The sequence below is a fragment of the Hyperoodon ampullatus genome, assembly GCF_949752795.1.
Source record: "Hyperoodon ampullatus genome assembly, chromosome: 8".
Lineage (NCBI taxonomy): Eukaryota > Metazoa > Chordata > Mammalia > Artiodactyla > Ziphiidae > Hyperoodon > Hyperoodon ampullatus.
In genome coordinates this window covers 27,633,814-27,658,547 of record NC_136921.1, presented here as the reverse complement: position 1 = coordinate 27,658,547, position 24,734 = coordinate 27,633,814, and the positions used below count along the sequence as shown (strand labels likewise).

The 24,734-nt window shown below is 34.2% G+C and overlaps 1 protein-coding gene across 1 annotated transcript in view; it reads right to left on the bottom strand.

Moving 5' to 3' along the window:
• The window catches only part of KANSL1L (KAT8 regulatory NSL complex subunit 1 like), a gene marked incomplete at both ends in the record, with an annotated part of 162,329 nt that overhangs the window by 73,975 nt on the left and 63,620 nt on the right, over window positions 1-24,734 (bottom strand). The window contains 1 exon segment of the mRNA XM_079710263.1: window positions 5,412-5,616. Within this exon segment, the coding sequence (XP_079566389.1) occupies window positions 5,412-5,616 (205 nt within the window).

The following is a 24,734-nucleotide window of genomic DNA, read 5'->3' as shown; positions in this document are numbered from 1 at the left end:
AGCTAGTACCATTCTAGATGCACAGGAGTTAGTTTATTACATAAAATGGATGCCTTAGTCATTTTACCCCTTAATATTTCAATGTGTATTTCCTAGAATAAGTATATTTTCTTACATAACTGTAAAATATCACACTCAGGAAATTCAACATTGATACAATATTTTAATATAATCTAGCATCAATAGTCCAGTTTTGTCAATTGTCCCCATATTTTCCTTCTAAAAGAACTGTGATCTGGATCATAAATTCATTCAGTTGTCATATATCTTAGTCTCTCTTTCAATCTGAAGCAGTTCCTCGGGATTTCTTGGCTTTTATTACATTGGGTTTTGTTTGTTTGTTTTTGTTGTTTTTTTTAAGTATACAGGCCAGTTTTCATTTCTTAATAGCATGTTTCTGATTTTGGCTTTGTCTGATGTTTCCTCATGATTAAATTCAGGTTATGTATGTCTGGTCAGAATACTACATAGTGATATTGTATCCTTCTAATAGGCTACGTTAGTTTTTTTATTTTTTTATTTTTCTTATTGTTCAAGTTTTTAAACATATGCAAAAGCACGAAGAATAATATACTGATCCCTTGTGTACCTACCTCTCCAAATTAACCTTTTACTGCTCTCACTTCATCCATCCTCTTCTCCCTTTCTTTCCTTCACTTCATTGTTTTGCTCTGATATTTTCAAGCAAATTCTTAGCATTGTCATGTTACCCATTTCACTACTGAATGTATCTCTTAAAAATAAGGTCTTTTCCTTACATAACCACAATATCATTATCACACCAACAAAATTATCAATTATTCCTGAACAACATCTAATCATCAGCTGTGGTCAATTTTTCCCAATGATCTCAAAAATGTCTTTTCAGGGTTCTTGTTCAAATCAAGACACAAACCAAGTCCACACACTGTCTTTGGTTGCTGTGTTTCTCACATCAGTGTCATTCAGGGCCTTGGTGGGTCTCAGGAGTGCTGGCTCCTCCCCTGTCTTTCTGCTGCTCCAGCCCAGCCTGTTTGGCACTGACCTCTACTACCTCCTGCTGAATCCAGGGCAAACTCACACAACTAGGGCCCTCTCCTCCAGCCCCTGCACAGCATGGCCTGTGCCACAGGGACCCTGGGACCTGGAGGTCACTGTTCTCAGCTGTTCCTTTCTCTGAACAGACATAGGCTACGTTAGTTTTGATCACTCAGGCAAGATTATTGTCTGGTTCTCTACCATACAGTTAAGACAATATCAATATCCTGCTCCTCATCAAACTTTTCCCCAATCCTGACCCCAGACTTTTCATGCATTGATGATTCTTACCCAGTCAATCTTTACTATGATTATTGCAATGATTCTCTAATTTGACTGCTCACTCCACATTTATTAATCAGTATCCTACTCTATGCAAAAGTCTTCCCTTTCCCTTTTTAATCTCTCTCTCTCTCTCTCATCAGGATACATTCATGGCTACCTATCTTTTCACTGGGTTCATTACTGTCCTTAGCTATTTCAATGCTCAAAGAGCCCCAGATTTGGCCAGTGGAAGCCTCTTCAAACAAGGTCTTGGTTTTTTTTTTTTTGACATGCCCCCATCATTTTTTTAAACACTTCCTTGCCTTCTGGTAACAATAAGACGTTCCAGGCCCATTTTATAGCCCCTTTTCTCCAACCCTGGAGATCAGACACTTCTCCAAAGATCTATATTTCCTTTCAGTAAGGAATAGTATTAGAAAACAAGAATGAGTGCCACGTGTTCTCACTGCTATCATGGTAAGTTTGAGTCTAGACTTGTTATATCCAATTTGGTAGCCATTATCCAAATGTGGCCATTTAAATCAAAATTAATAAAAATAAAAATTCAGTTCCTCAGCTGCACTGGTCACATTTCATGTAGTCAATAGTTACATGTATTTAGTAGCTACCATATTGGACAGCACAGATATTTATAGAGCATTTTCGTCATTACAGAAAGTTCTATTAGACATTACAGTTCTAGACCCTTTCAAAAAGCAAATCAAGGAAACACACACACCCACACACACACAAATTCTCACTCTCCATTGCCTTTTAAATATCTTTCTACATTCCACTACAATAATTCTTTCACATATTAATTATTTATTGAGCATATACTATTGGACAGTTACTGTTCAAGGCCTTATAGGTTCAGAAATATACAGTTCCTGTTCTCAAAAAACTTACAATGTAATGAGAAGACAGAAAAATAAATGGAACATTATTATAAAATAATGGATTATTATTATAACACAGGGTGCTACATCATTATATACCCCATAGTGGGAATATCAAGGAAGGCTTCCTGAGAGAAATGACATTTATTAAATTTAGAAAGGTAAATAACTATTACCCTGGAAATTTGGGCGATAAGTTGGGGGTGGGGCCATTTACTGTTCTCCATAATTTTTTCCACCTCTGTTACAATGACTAAAGTGCTTTTTGTTTGTTTGTTTGTTTGTTGCGTTATGCAGGCCTCTCACTGTTGTGGCCTCTCCCGTTGCGGAGCACAGGCTCCGGACGCGCAGGCTCAGTGGTCATGGCTCACGGGCCCAGCCGCTCTGCGGCATGTGGGATCTTCCCGGACTAGGGCACGAACCCGTGTCCCCTGCATCGGCAGGCAGACTCTCAACCACTGCGCCACCAGGGAAGCCCTAAAGTGCTTTTTTTTAATCTCCCCCTAAACCCTTTCAATATTCTGTTTATCCTTCAAAACCCATATTTTATGGTGCATTTCTAAATGCCTCTAATCAGATAAAGCCCCTTCCCCAATTCCCAAATAGACAGTCTACTGATTTCAAGCACATAAAAGTTTTGGTTTAGCCACTGTGGAAAACAGTATGGAGATTCCTCAGAAAACTAAAAATAGAATTACCATATGATCCAGCAATCCCACTCATGGGCATATATCCAGACAAAACTATAATTCAAAAAGATACATGAACCCTTGTGTTCACAGCAGCGCTATTCACAATAGCCAAGAAATGGAAACAACCTAAATATCTGTCAACAGATGAATGGCTAAAGAAGATGTGGTACATATATACAATGGAATACTACTCATACATAAAAAAGAATGAAATAATGCCATTTGCAGCAACATGGGTGCAACTAGAGATAATCATACTAAGTGAAGTAAGTCAGAAAGAGAAAGACAAATACCATATGATATCACTTACATGTGGAATCTAAAATATGACACAGATGAACCTATCTATGAAAACAGAAATGGAATCATGGACATAGAGAACAGACTGGTTGTTGCCAAGGGGGAGGGTGTTGGGGGAGGGATGGAGTGGGAGGTTGGGGTTAGCAGATGTAAGCTTTTATATAGAGAATGGATAAACAACAAAGTCCTAGTATATAGCACAGAGAACTATATTTAATATCCTATGATAACCATAATGGAAAAGAATATTAAAAAAAGAATGTATATATATATATATATATATCTCTACAGTACAGTACAGTTATATATATATATATATATATATATATATATATATATATATATAAAACTGAATCACTTTGCTGTACAGCAGAAATTAACACAATACTGTAGATCAACTTCAAAAAAAAATATTGATTAAAAAAAGATTTGGTTTATTTTTGTTGTTATCAATGTACTAATGGATAAGAACATGGCTTCGGAATCAGACTTATTGTTTACTAGCTGTATGACCTTGGGAAAGTTACTTAATATCCCTAAACTTCAATTTCTGCATCTAAAGGTGGGATTGATAATGCCTCATAGCTTTATGTTTGAGAACTAAATAGAATAATGTACTGAAAATGCTTAGTATTCTGACTGGAATATGGTAAATTATATGGTCTACTAGTAACAATGTTAGACTTGTTTCTTCCTTTGCTGAAAGTTTTAAATTTGTTCACACTTTTCCAGGCCAATCTTTATATTATCAAGACATATGCAGTACTTTAGTAATATTGAGCAAATCCCCTAAATTATTCAGATAGATTCCTTCCAGTCAGAATATTAAGGCATATTCATATGTGAGATATTTTTGATAGACAATTCTATTTATAACTATGAAATTATGAAATAATTTTCAAATATATTGTTTCTTTATTGCTTGTAGTAACATTAAATAAAAATTATTAAATAAAATATAATTCCTTATATAAAAACTTTAAATAAAATATTTTCCTATTAGGTTAATTAAATATGTAAAATTTCTTAAAATTCTGAAATAAAACTTTCTTAAAAATTTCAAGTTGGGAAAGCATACTACTAATACCTGAACTACTAAATGGCAAAATTCAATCTATTAATAAAAACTAATTTGTCAGAATTCACATTCCTATTTACAAAAGGATCCTATAAAACCAAATTTGAAATTGGTTCCTAATGAAACAAAGCATCTTGATTTTTTATAGAAATATATTTAAAAATAGTTAATATAGTAATAATCAAAAACCATATTAAATCAAGGATAATGTCTTTCCTTTGACATATTATTTAAAATAGATAGCTAGTAGGAAGTAGCCACATAGCACAGGGAGATCAGCTAGGTGGTTTGTGACCACCTAGAGGTGTGGGATGGCGGGGTGGGAGGGAGGGAGATGCAAGAGGGAAGAGATATGGGAACATATGTATATGTATAACTGATTCACTTTGTTATAAAGCAGAAACACACCATTGTAAAGCAATTATACTCCAATAAAGATGTTAAAATATATATATATATTGTAAAATAAGGCATAAATAAACTTGATCAAACATTTCCCAGATTTTCCCAAATCATCACCATTATTATTCATTCCCACAATAAATATTTAATATTGGCATATAAAAAATAAAATAGAAAAAAAGCACGTTATACCATGAGAACTAGAGATAATTTTGCCCTCCGTCACAGCTTATTTAGATATGCACTGAAAGATGTAAACCTAACATGTTGCTAACAAATGAAAAATATGCTTTTCAAAATGAACGCTTTTAATGAAGCATATTTTATTTGCAAAAAGGGTAAGCATGGTCATCTAAAACTTCATTGCTTATATGAAAAAGGAGTGCTCACCAGGTTTAACAAATACCAAACATAAAAGGGAGAGCAATGTCATTTCCTCCAAAATAACTGACAGCCCTGCAGATTGTTACTTTTTTCTTTATTAAGCAAAAGGCAAATATATAATACACTTGTGTTTTCCTTGTTACCCTTACCAGTAAAATTTTAAAATCAACTTGATATGTACATTTCTTTCAAACTAGTTTAAGCATAATAGTGATTAAAAAAATGGAAATGTGAGAAGTTTCAGAATACACTGCTATGTTTAAAAATTATTAAATCCCACTTATTCTAAACAACTGTGTACAGTTCATATCCTCTAACTTGTGAAATATATTGACAGTAAAATCTTTGTTCATGTTTTCCCAAAGGCAACCTTACCTGCGGAGTCCAATAAAAAGTAGGGCTCAATCTGTAGAGTTTTCGTTTGTGGAAACTCTGAAGTGGCCTTGTTCGAGCTGCTGTACTCATGATAGTCAAGGATGGAGATTTCAATCTTGTCCTGTCTTTTCTCCTTTTCTTACTGTGCTTCTGGTTAAGTAACCAGCTACTGGAGGAAGAGAGCTCATCTAAATTCTCTGAAGCACTGATATGCCATGAAATAAATGGGAGTGGAGGGAATAAAACAAAACAAACAAACAAAAAAGACAAAGAAAACTAAATGTAAATCACCTTGATCTATTATGACAGAAGAGTATTAATTTTAGCCAATTTTGTAGTAACAATCGATGAAAGAATTAATATTAATGGGAAATTACATTTCAAGTTGTGAATACAGAATTTCTATTTTCTCCTGCAAAACAAATATCCCATAGGTTAGAGATGCTTACATGAGTTCACTAGTACAATGTAAATGTTCACTGTAAATCAATAATTCATGAATATTAGACAGTTTTGAAACAATTTACATCAAATTCTTTTTGAATAAGGGTGAAATTATACAGGATTACAGGTTTTAAAAGGGCTAAAATCTCATCACTACATCATTAGCTGCTCTTACATAAGCATTACATATCGTTTCAGTGAATTCTGAAACAAAGATGCAATCCGATTACGTTTTAAGAATCTTTTTAAACTTCTGATGACACAAAAGCCACAAACTACACATGAAATAAGCATAATTTTATAATCATTCTTCATATTAATTTTTAAACATTTATTTAAATATTTTAAAACATCAGAACATCAGGAGGAAGTTAATTCTTGTCACCACATAAATTTAAATTCATTTATACCAGTATATTATATATAAAATATTCGACTTTTGGGGCACTATAATATACCAGTTTCAACCTTATTTATATAAGACAAAAGCTAGTCAACTTAGCATTCTAAGATCAACAAGTGAAACTGCTGTACGTGATACTGCTAATCAACATATGAATTCTAAATGTGCTATTTGGTTCAAGTAGAATCAGTGCTTAACGGTAAGCATAAGATATGGTTTTTCTATAGCAGTATCATTGGTTTTGAATATTTACAGCTGCTATAAGATATTCTATTATCTTGTAGATAAAGCAAGTAATTCAAAAACACTTTACATAGTAATAAGAAACCAGAAATAAAGGCACCTGAATGGCTTGTGTTGGTGAAACCAAAATAAAATATAGAATTTGGTGACTACATATAAATAAAATTGAGTATGTACTACTGGTCAGACCAGTATAGTGAAATTGGTCTGGCCCCTGCCGCTGGCTCTCCTGCTGCATTGTGAATCACACTCCGTCTGGTTCCCTGTGCTCCAGCTGCACTGCCTCCTTTCATTTCAAATAACTTGCACTCACTACTCACTATTATATATAATTTCTGCTTCCTGGAATTTTCTCACATCCTCCTTCACTTACATAATTTCCAATAATCATCTGGCTCTCAGTTCAAAAGTCATTTCCTCAGGTAAGTCTTTGAGCCCTTGCATAGCCCCTCCAAAGACTAAGTCAAATTCCCTTATGAGCTCTGATAGTACCATTCACCTTTTCTTCATAGTATTTTTCATGGTGATAAGTTTACATTTGTATTATTATCTGATTAATGTCTTTCTCCTTTTCTAAGACTGTAAGTAGTACAAAGACTGTGTCTGTTTTAACTTTGTATCAGAAGTTCCTGATATTGTACCTTGCATACAGCAAATACTCAATAAATATTTATTGAATGAGTGGAGAAATATAAACATATATATTTGCAGATTTACCCACTCCAGCTCAGTGCTTTGCAAAGTGCATGTATAACACCACATACTACACCTAAATAATTAGTTTAGTGAATGAGTAAACATGGAACATTCTAGTTTAAGACCCAAAAGAAGCTCTAAACAGAAGGCTACAAGAGACCTTTTAGAAAAATAAGTTACATATTTACACTGCCTTGAGTTCCATTCTAAATCTCTAACTTTGGTTTAAAAAGTTAGTTTCTGATAGTAAGATATGATGTACCTTATTTTATCTATAATCATATATGCTCATTATAAATTTATAAGAATAATAAGCAGATGAGAGATATAAGGTGTTTTGATTTGTAAAAGAGAAGGCATGGATAAAGTTTAAAATTTTTGTTCTAATTTAAAAAGTGCAAAATGGGGGCTTCCCTGGTGGCGCAGTGGTTGAGAGTCCGCCTGCCGATGCAAGGGACGCAGGTTTGTGCCCCGGTCTGCGAAGATCCCACATGCCGCGGAGCGGCTGGGCCCGTGAGCCATGGCTGCTGAGCCTGCGCGTCCGGAGCCTGTGCTCCGCAACGGGAGAGGCCACAACAGTGAGAGGCCCGCGTACCGCAAAAAAAAAAAAAAAAAAAAAAAAAAAAGCACAAAATGACCGACAGCTTTATCTAAGAAAATAAGCCAAAAGTCATAAATTCATGCTTTATTAACATTGTTAAATTTCACTAACAGTTACTTAATGACTTTCTGATATAATTGTTTTTCTATTACAATCTTAGAAAATCTTAGCAGTTAAGATATTTATGGATAACAACAGGCATTCAATTTGCTTTTACAGAGTATAAATGGAAAACTTCAAGTGAATTTTTTAAATAAAAATTTTACTATACTGATTACTACAGAAACCAAAGGCCCAGAAGTGAGGCAATTAATCTTTTAACTGATATTTTATTATAAATCCCTACGAAAATCAATTTCTGCAAACATTATGTGCTTGTATCAAAATTAATAAAACAATCTAAAGATATGGGTTTATAGGGACATATATTAGCTAACTTCTTGGTGTCATCTTGGGGGTGGTGATAATGGTGGATGAATATAGAAGAACAGTCTAATTTCAATCTATTTTTTAATAAACTCAGTGAAAGATAGCCTAGAATTTTTAGTAAATTATTCAAGTATTTCATAACCTTTTACCTAAGCCAAATTATTTTCTTAGAAGGACTGGAATAATCATTATAATGCTCTGCTCAAATGCCTTTAGTAAATAAGAAACTTTGGGTCCTGGTTATAAATTTAGGATTCTAAAACCATAAAAAAATAGACAAGACTTCATGAAATTGTTTTTATCTTTTAATCTCAAGGAACAGCAGCATAGAATAATTATTCAACACAGAATTTTAAATTACTGTTTTAGTACTGTTTTCAATATTTCCCCCACATATATGTATTCTTATACTAAACACCTTAAGAAAAAGCAGAAATCAACAATGGAGAAGAGGATTATAATGTGTATTATCTAAGAACTTATAGCCCCCCAGTTCCCAATCTACTCATATACACAAATACCCACACCTGCTATACTGGGCTGAACAGTGTCCTCACAATATTTACATCCACCAGGAACCTCAGATTGTGACCTTACTTGGAAATACAGTCTTTGCAGATGTAATTAGGTAAAATTAGGTCATACTGAATTAGGGTGGGTCCTATATCCAATCACTGATGTCCTTATAAGAAGAGACACAGAATTAAGCAAGAGATCCACCCAGGGAATAATGCCATGTGAAGAGAGAGGAGAGAAGCCAAAAACGCCAAGGGCTGCCAGGAACTGCCAGAAGCCAGGAAAAGGCAAGGATGGATTCTTCCCAGAAACTTTCAGAGAGAGCATGGCCCTGCCTGACACCGTGATTTTAAAAACATCTAGCCTCCAGAATTGTGAAAGAATAAATATCTGTTATATTAAGCCACACACTTAGTGGTGATTTGTTATAACACCCCTACGAAACGGATATATTCATAAAAGTACACACCTAAGAATCATTATTTTTGCATAACTTATGTCTATTTCAAGTCTACTTTGATCTTTTGGAGTTCCTTGATGACTTCAACCTATAGCAGCTAAGGTAGGTGCAACCTTTTCCAAACTTTCCCTGATGCCTAAAGTCTTGCCAATAGTTGAATTTAATACCTTTCTTTCCCTTGATAATGTTTGGAGAAATTAATGCATCATATATTCATATATATTCAATGATATTTTAAAGAAATTATATAAAATTGGACTTTATATAAACTTACTAAAATCGCCCACTAGGGGCATTACTTGTCCTCCACATGGCAAAAATAAACATTTCTCTCAAACGGCCAATGGACCAAGATCCAGGCATTATCTGTTACATATAGAGAAAACAGTGCATCGACCAGCCCATTTCACCTACTCTAGGAATTAAGTAGGAAAATTAGACCCCTTACTCAAAAATACAGGTCTCTTCAACTGTAGCAACAAGAAAATGTGTTGGAGTACACTGTAAAATGGCATTCTAAATTAAATATGGCTCCTAAAAAAAATTAAGGTACCTACCTTTTCTAAAAAATTAAGGTACGTCTTAATGCAGCCATTAAAATGGAAAAAAATATTTTAAGTATAGAAAGCTTCAGATATACTTTGAAATAAGATATAAAACTGCTTCCAATAGATCTCAACTATGAAAATAATGTAAAAAATGATAGGAAGGAAATATACTCTGAGCAATATAAGTGATTTCCACTTTCTTCTTAGTATTTTATGAATTTTTAACTTTTCACACAATGAACTTATATAATTTTATAAGAAGAAAATAAAAATGTCATCCAAAATTGCAGTCTTTCTTTTTTGGCCTTAGGAATTTCTAATATTTACATTTTAAAATGTAACATAACAACCAAATGTAATATGGATTTTGTTTCGGTCCTGATTCTAACAAATTATCCTAACAAAATTCTAACAAACAAATTTGTTAGAATAACAAATTATTCTAACAAAATCATAAAAAGATGATTTTGAGACAATTGGGAAAATATGAATATAGAGAATTTCATGATAGTGATAAATTATGACTAATATAAGGATAATAAAAAAAAGCAGATGATAACAACATGGTGGGTATGTTGAAAAAAAGCTTATCAGAGAAATATACAGAAGTATTTACAGTTAAAATAACAATCAATAGAATTTATTTTTTAAAAGCATAGGAAAAAAATGTGTCAGGAAGGGAAATAGCTGAAATGAGTAGCAAAATCTTGACAACTGTTAAAGCTGGGAATAAGCTGATTCACTTTGCTATGCTTTCTATATGTTAAAGCTTTTCATAATAAAGGTTGACAGAAAAAGAGACCGACTATTGCAGTGTTATTTGCCATTCTTATCTCTGGCTCTTAATTTCAAGTGGGACCTGAAATTATAAAGTATAAAGGCAAAGGGACTAGGAAGCCAATATTATAGCTATATTTTTCTGAGTATTGTGACATAAAATTTGCCAAACATTTCTAGCTAATCTATAGTGTGGGAGTACAGTTCAGATTCTTCAATATAATCTGTGAGCTGTTTTTCTGACATATAAGATACAGTTTGAAATTGAGACTTTCTATTTCACTAATTATTTTTCATTTTAAAGGAAAGTTTGCAAATAGAAAAAAGTTCAAAAAAATAAAAGCTAAAATATTTTTCAAAATCTCATCATCTAAACACAAATACAGCTTTAATAAAAAATTTAATTTTTATCCTTCAATCTTTTTTTTTCCTATGAAATCATACTGTACAATGATTTTGGCATCTTAATTTTTCCACCTAACATTCCAAAGGAAGTATGCTCCTATATGACTACATCCCTTCTATACACATAATTTTTTAATAGTTATATGATATGCCTTCCAGTGGTTGCATCACAATTTATTTAAACATTTCCTATAACATTAAGTTTTAGACTTATATTAATAGAGGTTAAAAGGGAAAAGTAAAGTTTTTACAAAAGAAAATAATTCCTACTGGTATTATTTTAAAAACACAGCAGGAGAAGTTTTAGTTCCTTATTGATGTTGTACATCTAGCTAATACAATAGTTAATGACACTCATAGAAACCCAAAATTATGTTGAAAACTTCAGCCTGGAATTTGCTGCTAAAAATGCTTTCTCATGACTGAGAAATGACTATTGAAAATATTATGAGGGTAAAAGAATTAATTTATATGTTATTAGCTTACCAGTTTAGTGGCAGTTTTTCAATTGTGATGCCCAAATAGAAAGAATCGTTGCATTTCGTGAGATAATTATCATTAGTGGAATTAAATAGCATGACAATGATTAATTGGAATTTAATTTCATATCATATTCTGGGACTCATTAAAGCAAAAACAAACAACCAACAAAAATCTAGCCATTATTTCAAGTAGAAATTCACTTTACCAGAGATAATACCCCATGGGGTAAATAAGGATGCATTTACAACATTTTATCTTCATTTTAGAGTATGAGATCTAAAAACCAATAACTGTCTCTATGATGGTAAAATGTAATGCTTCATTTGTTTGAAGACTCAATCTTTTCAGCTGCTCAGTTCCTGGTGACTCATCTTAAACCCTGCTGCTGAGATTAATAAAGCTAAGAAAACAATTCTGAGTTCTGGGAGATACTGCCATTAAATAAGAGATGGGGGTTGGGCATCAATGAATAAAAAGTGGACAAAACAGCTGCCCTGAAAAATAATTAACTAAGTGAATTTACTTTAGACATTGAAAGAAAAAGATCATTAGGATATTATAAAAATTACCTTATTAAAAAAAAATTATATCAAGCATTAAGTTCTACATGGTCCACTAAAAATTAATACATAGAATAGGTAACCAAACTTTAAAAATTCAAAATTTAAATTTCTTCCAACCTAACTATATACCAAACTTATGATATAATGTGATATAAAGCTAGAATGAGAATGCTTTATTAGAAGCAGTTATGAGTTTACTTATCTGGTAAGTCCAAATATACAGAATACAGCTGAAATTGCAAAACCCTTTTAAATAACCAAAAAAGATCTTAGTAAGTCCATGTATGAAAGCTCACTCCTGTTACTGTTAAGAGAGAGGCCTTCTCTCTTACTACAGAATGTCTCTAATTATAGTACAGGTACTTCTACCACTCTAACTATGGTTATCTGATTTTCTAGTCCAGAGTTAAATTTGATGAGAGGAAGCAGAATTTCAGAAGACAGCCATGAGACCAACAACTGAAATACCAATCTGACTATGGGAGAGAAAAAACGAATAAGTACAAAATATTTTTTTTTGGAATGCTGATTACCTGAAAGAAATCTTAAAAGTCATTCCATTCATTCAAAAAATATTTATTCATGTCCATGTTATGACTCACTGATCTAATGCTAGGAATATAGCAGTTAATAAGACAGACCAAAAAAATTCCTACTCTCATGGAGCTTACATTCTCATCCAGGAGGAGACAGATAATAAACAAGTAAAAAGTAATAACAAAATTGTATCACACTTGTCATCTCATTTGATTCTCACAACAACCCAGGAAGCAAACTATTCTCATTTCAACTGTGATTTAGAAAGTTGCCTAAAATCAGAATGCTACCAAGTTGCAGAGTTAGGACTGATCTCAGACCCATCTGATTCCAAAACGATTTTAACAATGCAGTGAGTTTTCTTCATAGCATTTGATCAGGATTTTAAATTTCACATTTATTTGTGTGATTATTTGGTTGATGTCATTTTTACCCAATTAGACTCTATACCATAAGGTCAGAGATCACACCTGGTTTTGTTCAACATCATATCCCAATCCAATCCAAAGCCTGGCGCACTGTCATCACTCAGTAGGTATTTGTTGACTATTAAGTGAATTCTTTTATAGATAAACAATTATTAATCTCAATAGCCTCTGAGGATGTGGTCATAGTGATGAGCTTGAGTTATCAAAGAAAAACTGAATTAAGTTCAGTATCATCCAAGAAAGGCAATGTGTAATAAATTTTACTTAAACAATTCTTCCCAAATGGCTTATTTGAAAGTTTTTAACATTTGAATAGGATTATCATTTCTCCTACTGTCTTGGGTACTTCTTTCCATAATAACTTCTAGATTATCCTTTAAAGTTCCTAAGATATGTTGAGTATAGTAATTTCTCTTTATTCACTAAATCTCTAGATTTAAGCTAACATAAAACATCAAAAGCAAAGCACAATAGTGATGTTACAAAAAGATATACATTTTAGGCTGTATTGAAACCTTTTTGTTTTTATTTTTAATTTGTTTGAAAAAATGGGATTCCTTACAAATAAGCATTTAATTGAAAAATATTAGCATTAGAAACTACTTTAGAAAATATTTGTATTCCAGTAAATTTAGGATAAAAAAAAGTGAGATGTAAAGAGATTAACAGACTTGCCCAAGGTCACAAAATGTCAAAACAAAAAGTATATGTAAAAAGGGTATACTTCCAAAATCTCAAGTAACCCACAAACCACTAAATTAAAAACCACTATAATTAAGAATTAACAAAAGTTAAAACCTTCTGGGGGGGAAGAAGGAGATTAAATGTCCCAAGATGGTCTTTTGAGAAGTTATGTTTAGTGTAATGAGAATAAAATCCACAGTGTGTTTACCTGGGTTTAAGAGTACTTGGTTTGGGGCTTCCCTGGTGGCGCGGTGGTTGGGAGTCCGCCTGCCGATGCAGGGGACGCGGGTTCGTGCCCCGGTCCGGGAGGATCCCGCGTGCCGCGGAGCGGCTGGGCCCGTGAGCCATGGCCGCTGAGCCTGCGCGTCCGGAGCCTGTGCTCCACAACGGGAGAGGCCACAACAGTGAGAGGCCCGCGTACCACAAAAAAAAAAAAATAAATAAATAAAAAAAAAAAAAAAAAAAAAAAGAGTACTTGGTTTAATTACAGAGTCCCAAACAAATTAGGTAGACCAAAAACAAGTCAGCAACTTTTTATCTTCCCAAGAGATATGATGGAAAAATAGATGGTACCTCAGTGAGTCCTAGTACCTATGTGACAGATGTCTTCAGTAATAGCTGGCCTATAAGGCTCTACATATGCCCTCAAATACTTATCATAACTCAGGCCACTTTAAAGTACTTCTTTAAAAGAGTAAGAATAGTTCTAAATCAATGACCAGTACACTGCTAAGGATTTGAAAGAGATATATCCACAATTTTAATATATATTATATACTGTCTCCCAGTAGCTGGTATGTTTACTGCAAGACATACTTAAAACTCTTAGTTGATGACCTGTTGAGTGATATACTACATTTTAGTAGATAAAATATATGTCATTTAAGATGATAGAATTGTAGAAACTGGGTTAGAGTGTAGACTTAATGACCGTCAAATGTTGGTTAAGACTTTACAAAATTTTTAGAAGAGAATATCAATATTTAGATACCATAATGAAACCAATAACTGGATCAGTCTCTACCAGCACATTTTAAGGTAACATTGAAGTGAGATTTAATTCTCTTTGTTTCACTTTCAACGAATTAAATATCACATTTCTACTTCTACCTTAAAATTTTGGTATTTTATGGTTATAATTTTAACAACGTGGGACTAAAAATTGTATTTTCTATTTATCCTTTTTGAAGTGCACAATTTTTATCTTATTTTAACTTTTTTATTGTAAAATATAAGATACCTATAGTTAAGTACATAAAACATTTATCTTTTGAGAAGGTATGTGTAACTTGTAAATATGAAGCAATACCTGACCAACTCCTTCACTGTCCCATAATTACCACTCAGGTCAAGAAAAGGAATATTATCAGCACCTAAGAAACCCCTGCCGCATGTGGACCTCTCCATCATACTTAAAGTAGAAACATCAAAAGTTAAATCAGTACAGATCTTTCTCAACTTACGATGGGGTTACATCCTGATAAACCCATTGTAAATTGAAAATATTTTAAGTCAAAAATATATATAATCCCGAACATCATAGCTTAGCCTAGACTACCTTAAACATGCTCAGAATACTGATATTAGCCTACAGTGAGGTAAAATCACCTAACACAAAGCCTATTTTACAATAAAATGTTGAATACCTCATGTAATTTATTGAATACTGTACTGAAAGTGAAAAATGGAATAATTGCATGGGTGCAGAAAGTAAGTATACTGGCTGTTTACCCTCATGATTCTGAGGCTGCCTGGGAGCTGCAGCTTGTTGCCACTGCCCAGCATCACAAGAGATTATCATGCCACATATCACTAGACCAGGAAAAGATCCAAATTCAAAATTTGACATACAATTTCTACTGAATGCATATCACTTTTGCACCATCATAAAGTTGGAAAACTGTAAGTTTAACCATTGTAAGTCAAGGAACTTCTGTACTTTTACCAGCCTCCTGAGAACAATTTAAATCCATTTACCTTCCTCCTGACCTATATGCTGTTGTTGCGATGGAATTTTTTTAACCCTACTAGACATATTTTCTACTGTTTGTTCACATATAACCATACAGCTATTACCATTTTATTTGTTCTTCATCCCTTCTTGCATCTCTCAAAAGGATCATCACTTTCCACTGCCTGAAACACTCCCTTTATGGTTATCATTAATTAGAGTCTACTGGTGACAAACTCTCAGTTTTGCTTTGTCTGAAAACATTTGTCCTTCAAGGTCAGACATGAAAGATGTTTTCTCTGGGTATAGAATTTCTAGATAGACAGTTATTTTCTTTCAACACAATGAAGATATCATTTCACTGTACTCTGGCTCCTATTATTACTCTTGAGAAGTCAGCTGTCAGCTGAACTCTGGCTTCAGTTAAGGTAATGTCTTCCTCCTTTCCTGCCCCGACTGTTGCTTTTAGATATTCCATTTGTTTCTGTTTTTGCTTTTTTTCCCCATATTTCCTCTCTATTTCTAGGGGTATACTTCTTTTTATTTGTCCTGTTCAGGAATCTGTGTTTGACTTCCTGAATTTGATGTCTTTCATCAGATCAGGTAACTTTTCATCCAATACCTCCTCAACTATTGCTTCTGCTCCAATCTCTATCTCACCTTCCAGGTCTCTAATTAAGTCTCATATTAGACCTGCTCAATATATTCTCCACATTTTGTTTTTTTTTTGGCTGCACCTGGTGGCATGTGGGATCTTAGTTCCCTGACCAGGAATTGAACCCATGCCCCCTGCAGTGGAAACATGGAGTCTTAACCACGGAACCATGAGGGAAGTCCATGTTCTCCACATTTTTAAATGACGCTTGTATTTGCCATTGTTTTGTCTCTTTTCCTACATTCTGGAACTTTTCTTCTAATCTATCTTTTACATTATGAATTCTGTCTCCAATTGTGTCCACAGTGCTGCCAAACTCACTTGGTTTTTAATTTCAGCATTTTTCAGAAGTTTTGGACCTTTTTCAAATGTGCTAGTCACTTTTATAGATTCTTCCCTGCAGGTATTTTTAAGCCTCTTTTATTTCTAAAATCAGAATAAGCATTGTTTTTTTAAATAATTAGCATTTGATAATTCGGATATCTGAAAACTTTATGATCTGTTTTTGTTGTTATTTTCTCCTTATTCTTACTGTCATTGCCCTGTGTCCTCATGTTTGATTATATTTGACTGTGTGCTGGTCACTGCTCTTGAAAAATTATTCATGCGGATTTCCTGGGCCTAAGAAAGAAGGTGCCTTCCTCTAGAGAGAATCTGCATTTGCCTCTGCCATCTACCTTGTAGTGTCATCCATTCTAGAACCATTTTAAACTAGGCATTCCTTGGATGACTCATAGATACAAATTTGGATTGAAAATCCATGTCAAAGTCCCCACCACTCAGCCACTATGGAGAACAGTATGGAGGTTCCTTAAAAAACTAAAAATAGAACTACCATATGACCCAGCAATCCCACTACTAGGCATATACCCTGAGAAAACCATAATTCAAAAAGAGACATGTACCAAAATGTGCATTGCAGCTCTATTCACAATAGCCCGGAGCTGGAAACAACCTAAGTGTCCATCATCGGATGAATGGATAAAGAAGATGTGGCACATATATACAATGGAATATTACTCAGCCATAGAAAGAAACGAAACTGAGCTATTTGTAATGAGGTGGATAGACCTAGAGTCTGTCATACAGAGTGAAGTAAGTCAGAAAGAGAAAGACAAATACCGTATGTTAACACATATATATGGAATTAAAAAAAAAGTCATGAAGAACCTAGGGGTAAAACGGGAATAAAGACACAGACCTACTTGAGAATGGACTTGAGGATATGGGGAGGGGGAAGGGTAAGCTGTGACAAAGCGAAAGAGAGGCATGGACATATATACACTACCAAACGTAAGGTAGATAGATAGTGGGAAGCAGCCGCAGAGCACAGGGAGATCAGCTCGGCGCTTTGTGACCGCCTGGAGGGGTGGGATGGGGAGGGTGGGTGGGAGGGAGATGCATGAGGGAAGGGATGTGGGAACAGATGTATATGTATGACTGATTCACTTTGTTATAAAGCAGAAACTAATAAAAAAAAAAAGTCCCCACCACTGTCACAATATCTCAAAGTAGGTTTTTTGTTTTTTTTTTTTGTTTTTTTTTTTTGAGGCCCTCTCACTGTTGTGGCCTCTCCCGTTTTGGAGCACAGGCTCCAGACGCGCAGGCTCAGCAGCCATGGCTCACGGGCCTAGCTGCTCTGCGGCATGTGGGATCCTCCCGGACCGGGGCACGAACCCACGTCCCCTGCATCGGCAGGAGGACTCTCAACCACTGCGCCACCAGGGAAGCCCTAGGTTTGCTTTTTTAATTTTATCTTCTGCTGTGCTCAGCACCAAGGCAACTCTCCCCATGGTGCCCCAGGAATGGGAAAAGAGAAATAGTTTTTTTTTTAATTGATTTACAAGGTTGTGTTAGCTTCTGGTGTACAGCAAAGGATATGAAAAAGAATATGAATATATATTCTTTTCCATATTCTTTTCTATTATGATTTATTACAGGATATTGAATATAGTTCCCTGGGCTATACAGTAGGATATTGTTGTTTATCTATTTTATATATAGTAGTTTGTATCTACTAATCCCAAACTCCTAATTTAGCTCTTTCCTGCCCCTTTCCCCTTTGGTAACCATAAGTTTGTTTTCTGTGTTTGTGAGTCTGCTTCTGTTTTGTAAATAAGTTCATTTGTATCATATTTTAGATCCCACATAAAAGTGATGACATACGGTATTTGTCTTTCTGTCTGACTTACTTCACTTAGAATAATAATCTCTAGGTCCATCCATGTTGCCGTAAATAGCATTATTTCATTCTTTAATGGCTGAGTAGCATTCCACTGTGTGTGTGTGTGTGTGTGTATATATATATATATATGTATATATATATATATACATATATATATATATACATACATACATACAAACAACATCTTCTTTATCCATTCGTCTATTTTTTTTTAACATTTCTATTGGAGTATAATTGCTTTACAATGGTGTGTTAGCTTCTGCTTTATAACAAAGTGAATCACTTATACGTATACATATGTCCCCATATCTCTTCCTTTTTGTGTCTCCCTCCCTCCCACCCTCCCTATCCCACCCCTCTAGGTGGTCACAAAGCACCGAGCTGATCTCCCTGTGCTATGTGGCTGCTTCCCACTAGCTATCTATTTTACATTTGGTAGTGTATATATGTCCATGCCACTCTATCACTTTGTCCCAGCTTACCCTTCCCCCTCCCCGTATCCCAAGTCCATTCTCTAGTAGGTCTGTGTCTTTATTCCCATCTTGCCCCTAGGTTCTTCATGACTTTTTTTTAGATTCCATATATATGTGTTAGCATATGGTATTTGTTTTTCTCTTTCTGACTTACTTCACTCTGTATGACAGACTCTACATTCATCCACCTCACCACTAATAACTCAATTTCATTTCTTTTTATGGCCGAGTAATATTCCATTGTATACACATGCCACATCTTCTTTATCTATTCATCTGTTGGTGGACACTTAGGTTGCTTCCATGTCCTGGCTATTGTAAACATATCCATTCATCTACTGATGGGCATTTAAGTTGCTTCCATGTTTTGGCTTGTATTTGTATTACATGTATTGTAAATAGTGCTGCTATGAACGCTGGGGTGCATGAATCTTTTCAGATTAGAGTTTTTCTCTGGATATATGCCCAGGAGTGGGATTGCTGGATTATATGGCAACTCTATTTTTAGTTTTTTAAGGAAACTCCGTACTGTTTTCCATAGTGGCTGCACCAATTTATATTCCCACCAACAGTGTAGGAGGGTTCAGGAAAGGGAATCAGTTTTCTTTCTTATTTACATCTACTGTGAAGGTGTAGCTCCTGGAGGAAGGTGATCTCAGCTAAATAAAGGCAGGATTTCATTTTATCGCCCTACTATAGGCAAGGCCATGGGCTTTGATTTATCATCCTCTAACCCCAAAAGCTATTAAAACTTCACTTGAATTTCTTGGATTTGGCTTTGATTTTTCTCTTTCCCCAGAAAGCTATCAAAACCTCAATTTAATTTTGACAGAATTTGGCCTCAGACAAAGTAGATTGCTGTGCCTTGTTTACTTTTCTGGGTTCTTGCTTTTTTTTTAGCTTTTGGTTTAGAAATATCATTAACGACATTCAATAATTTCTCATTTTCTAAGTAAACAATTAAAAAAACTCTTATTCAATCCCCCAATTCCCCTTCTGGGTACATATCCAAAAAATAAAAAGTTGGAACTCAAACAAATATTTGTATACCCATGTTCATAGAAGCATTATTCACACTAGCCAAAAGGTGGAGGAAGCAACCCAAATGTTCATACAAGGATCAATGGATAAACAAAATTGGTCCCAATAAAATAGCAACTCAGGGCCTGGGTGCTGTGGGGGAATCTGTTCTTAGGAATTGGATACCTCTGCCTAGCTGAGTCTAGTGCTAACTTTCCCCCTCCCTCCCTAACAGGTTCTGAGTAGTGCCTGAGACCTGCTTCACAGGGCTTAGGCATGGGACTGGGGATGCAGAAGTGGTCTGCCCGTTTCTGTTTTCACTGAACAGCTTGTTCTAAGGGAGAAGGAAGTGGGAGAGATCTAGATTGGGTGAAGGGGATGGGGGGGTCAGGGAGGCAAGTGTGTTGTGTTACTATGTCAATCAACTGATTTAAAGTTTAAAAAAAAGGTCTATACATAAAACAGAATTTTATTCCTTTAAAAAGGGAATGTTGACACAAGCTACAATATGGATGAACCTTGACAACTTTATGCTAAGTGAAATAAGACAGTCACAAAAGTATAAATACTGTATGATTTCACTTATATGAGGTACCTAGAGTAGTCGAATTCATAGAGATATAAAGTAGAATGGTGGTTGCTAAGAACTGTGAAGAAGGAAGAATGTGGAGGTATTATGTAATGGATATAGAGTTTCAATTCAGGAAGATGAAAAAAGTTCTGGAGATGGATGATGGCAACTATTGACAAAAATGTGAATTACTTAATGCCACTAAACTTAAAAATGGTTAAAATGGTAAATTTTATGGTATGTACATTTTACCAGAATTTTAAAAATTCTCACTCAAATGATGAATTTTCTTACCTTCACATTTACTTAAATACATAAAATGAATACTATTTATATGCTTAAAAGGATATCTTCAGAAAGTGCTTTGTGGTTAAGTGTCAAGCTTGAATAACATTAATTAGACTAAGCCCTTACTCCTGAAAAGCTTTAAGTTTGAAAGATGTTTCGTTCATATAAAACTATATGTAAAGAAAAAAAAATAATATTGGAAAAACAGAAAGATACAAGAAATAAAACTAGGCCTCATTTGCCATTTTACTTCCAGAGTCAAAAGGTTCATAAATAAATAAATTTCACACTGCTTCAATACAGATATCCCTAAATCAAAACTTTTTCATATATTACTATAATGTGAAATTATATATCCTATTAATTTTCAAAATCTATGGTAACATTCTTAAATATGAGTAATGTAAAATAATCTGTTAAATTTATAGAATTTCACTACTATGCATTTATTTTATTAAAAATTCAATTAAATAATACTTTAATAGTTTTACAAATATCACATACTTTTCACAATATAGTTAAGATACTAAAAAAAAAAACCCTTTAGAAATCACATACCATCCTTCTTCAGGGGTAGGCTTCTCTGCTACTGAATAAGGAAGGCAATAGAGGAAAACACAGGGAAGGGGCTGTGTTTTACTTGTGAATGTCTATCCGAACCTTTACCAAACTCCTTCAGTCCCCTTTCCTACTTTTAATTTAGCTATAGTCACTTTATAAACAACTGCATCTACATCTATTTTAATATCTTTCACTCCACTTTCAAGGAACAAATAGATTTCTCCTGTCATAAGGTCCCTCCATAATTTTGTGGTATGTATCTCTACATTTCCCATCTCTAGCTCTTTCCCTTCTCTTTATTTTAATAAAGATGCTTACATTTCTTCCATCTTAAAAACAAAAAATACCTTCCTTGACGTTGTACATACATTTTATTACAGCCTTTACAGTCAGCAGCCTTAAAAATATAATCTTGACTCCTCTCTATTTCATCTCCCATTCCCTTAACCCACTCTCATTTCTCTCTCTGTCATGCAACTACACATTCTTGCTAAGGTCTCAATTTATAATTGACAAAACCAAGAGATATTTTTTAGTACCTCTCTTTGACATAGGACACAACGACCACATATCGTCAAAATTTTCTACTTTTCCTTCAGTGTTGTTACTCTCTTATCTGTAATATATTCCAGTTTCTAGGTTCCTGGTTAAATATATTTGTATATTATGGTATATATTATCATAAATAGAATTTTTTACAAAAATTTTAATGAGACCTGGAATATCCCCCAAATCTTTTGTTACACATAACAGTTTGCTTATTATCTGGTACTAAGACTTATTAAACTTAAAGATCAATTATACATTTAAAAAACTCTAACATTCTACATTATCTCACCTCTCCGAGTTGATGAAAGGTAGCTGTATTACATTTTCTAGCAAATATTAGAAAATAAATACAATCTTTCCTTCAAGGGAAATATTATATTTTGATAGCAAATGTGAAAATAAGTGCTTTTTGAAAAAAATTCATGTTATGTACAAAGGATTTGGAAAAAATGTTGGCTGTTGTCAAAAATAAATACATTAGTGAAATGAATAAAATTAATTAAAACACATATGTCAGCACACTTCAGAAAACTGGAGGATGAATTTTTATCTGCTCTTAAATCTATCAAAGAATTTTAGTAGGTTTTGAACCTGTTATAAACTTCCAAATTAGTTTGTACGAACGACAACTTAACACCAGGAAAGAAGGCAGTTACTAGCTGATTTCAACAAGAACCTTTGACTATTAGTAGATAGGACTGAAAAAGTATCATGATTTAGTAAATACAGCGAATGGTACATTTCTTTCATTTGGAATTAAAAAAAATTTTTTTAATTTAATTTATTCTTATACAGCAGGTTCTTACTACTCATCAATTTTAAACACATCAGTGTATATATGTCAATTCTAATTGCCCAATTCATCACACCACCAACACCCCTCCCCCCATGGCTTTCCCCTCTTGGTGTCCACACGTTTGTTTTCTACATCTGTGTCTCAACTTCTGCCCTGAAAACCAGTTCATCTATACCATTTCTCTAGGTGCCACATACATGTGTTAATATATGATATCTGTTTATCTCTTTCTGACTTACTTCACTCTGTATAACAGACTCTAGATCCATCCACGTCTCAACAAATGACCCAATTTCATTCCCTTTTATGGCTGAGTAATATTCCATTGTATATATGTACCACATCTTCTTTACCCATTCATCTGTCTTTATCCATTCATCTGATGGGCATTTAGGTTGTTTCCATGACTTGGCTATTGTAAATAGTGCTGCAGTGAACATTGGGGTGCATGTGTCTTTTTGAATTATAGTTTTCTCTGGGTATATGCCCAGTAGTGGGATTGCTGGATCATATGGTAATTCTATTTTTGGTTTTTTAAAGTACCTCCATACTGTTCTCCATAGTGGCTGTATCAATTTACATTCCCACCAACAGTGCAAGAGGGTTCCCTTTTTTCCACATCCTCTCCAGCATTTGTTGTTTGTAGATTTTCTGATGATACCCATTCTAACTGGTGTGAGGTGATACCTCATTGAAGTTTTGATTTGCATTGCTCTAATAATTAGTGATGTTGAGCAGCTTTTCATGTATTTCTTGCCCATCTGTATGTCTTCCTTGGAGAAATGTCTATTTAGGTCTTCTGCCCATTTTTGGATTTGGTTGTTTCTTTAATATTGAGCTGCATGAGCTCTTTATATATTTTGGAGATTAATCCTTTGTCTGTTGATTTGTTTGCAACTATTTCCTCCCATCCTGAGGGTTGTCTTTTGGTCTTGTGTATGGTTTCCTTTGCTGTGCAAAAGCTTTGAAGTTTCATTAGGTCCAATTTGTTTATTTTTGTTTTTATTTCCATTACTCTAGGAGGTGGATCAAAGAAGATCTTAATGTGATTTATGTCAAAAAGTGTTCTTCCTACGTTTTCCTCTAAGAGTTTTATAGTGTTCGGTCTTACATTTAGGTCTTGAATCCATTTTGTTTATTATTGTGTATGGTGTTAGGGAGTGTTACAATTTCATTCTTTTACATGTAGCTGTCTAGTTTTCCCAGCACCACTTATTGAAGAGACCATCTTTTGCCCATTATATATCCTTGCCTCCTTTGTCATAGATTAGTTGACCATAGGTGCATGGGTTTATCTCTGGGCTTTCTATCTTGTTCCATTTATCTGTGTTTCTGCTTCTGTGACAGTACCATACTGTCTTGATTACTGTAGCTTTGTAGTATACTCTAAAGTCAGGGAGTCTGATTCCTCCAGCTGCATTTATTTCCCTCAAGATTGCTTTGACTACTCGGGGTCTTTTGTGTCTCCATACAAATTTTAAGATTTTTTGTTCTAGTTCCGTAAAAAATGTCATTGGTAATTTGACAGGGATTGCATTGAATCTGTAGATTGCCTTGGGTAGTATAGTCATTTTCACAATATTGATTCTTCCAATCCAAGAATGTGGTATATCTCTCCATCTGTTGGTATCATCTTTAATTTCTTTCATTAGTGTCTTATAGCTTTCTGCATACAGGTCTTTTGTCTCTCTAGGTAGGTTTATTCCGAGGTATTTTATTCTTTTTGCTGCAGTAGTAAATGGGAGTGTTTCCTTAATTTATCTTTAAGATTTTTCTTCATTAGTGTGAAGGAATGCAAGAGATTTCTGTGCATTAATTTTGTATCCTGCAACTTTACCAAATTCATTGATTAGCTCTAGTAGTTTTCTGGTGGCACTTTTAGGATTCTCTATGTATAGTATCATGTCATCTGCAAACAGTGACAGTTTTACTTCTTCTTTTCCAATTTGTATCCTTTTATTTCTTTTTCTTCTCTGATTGCTGTGGCTAGGACTTCCAAAACTATGCTGAATAATAGTGGTGAGAGTGGACATCCTTGTCTTGTTCGTGATCTTAGA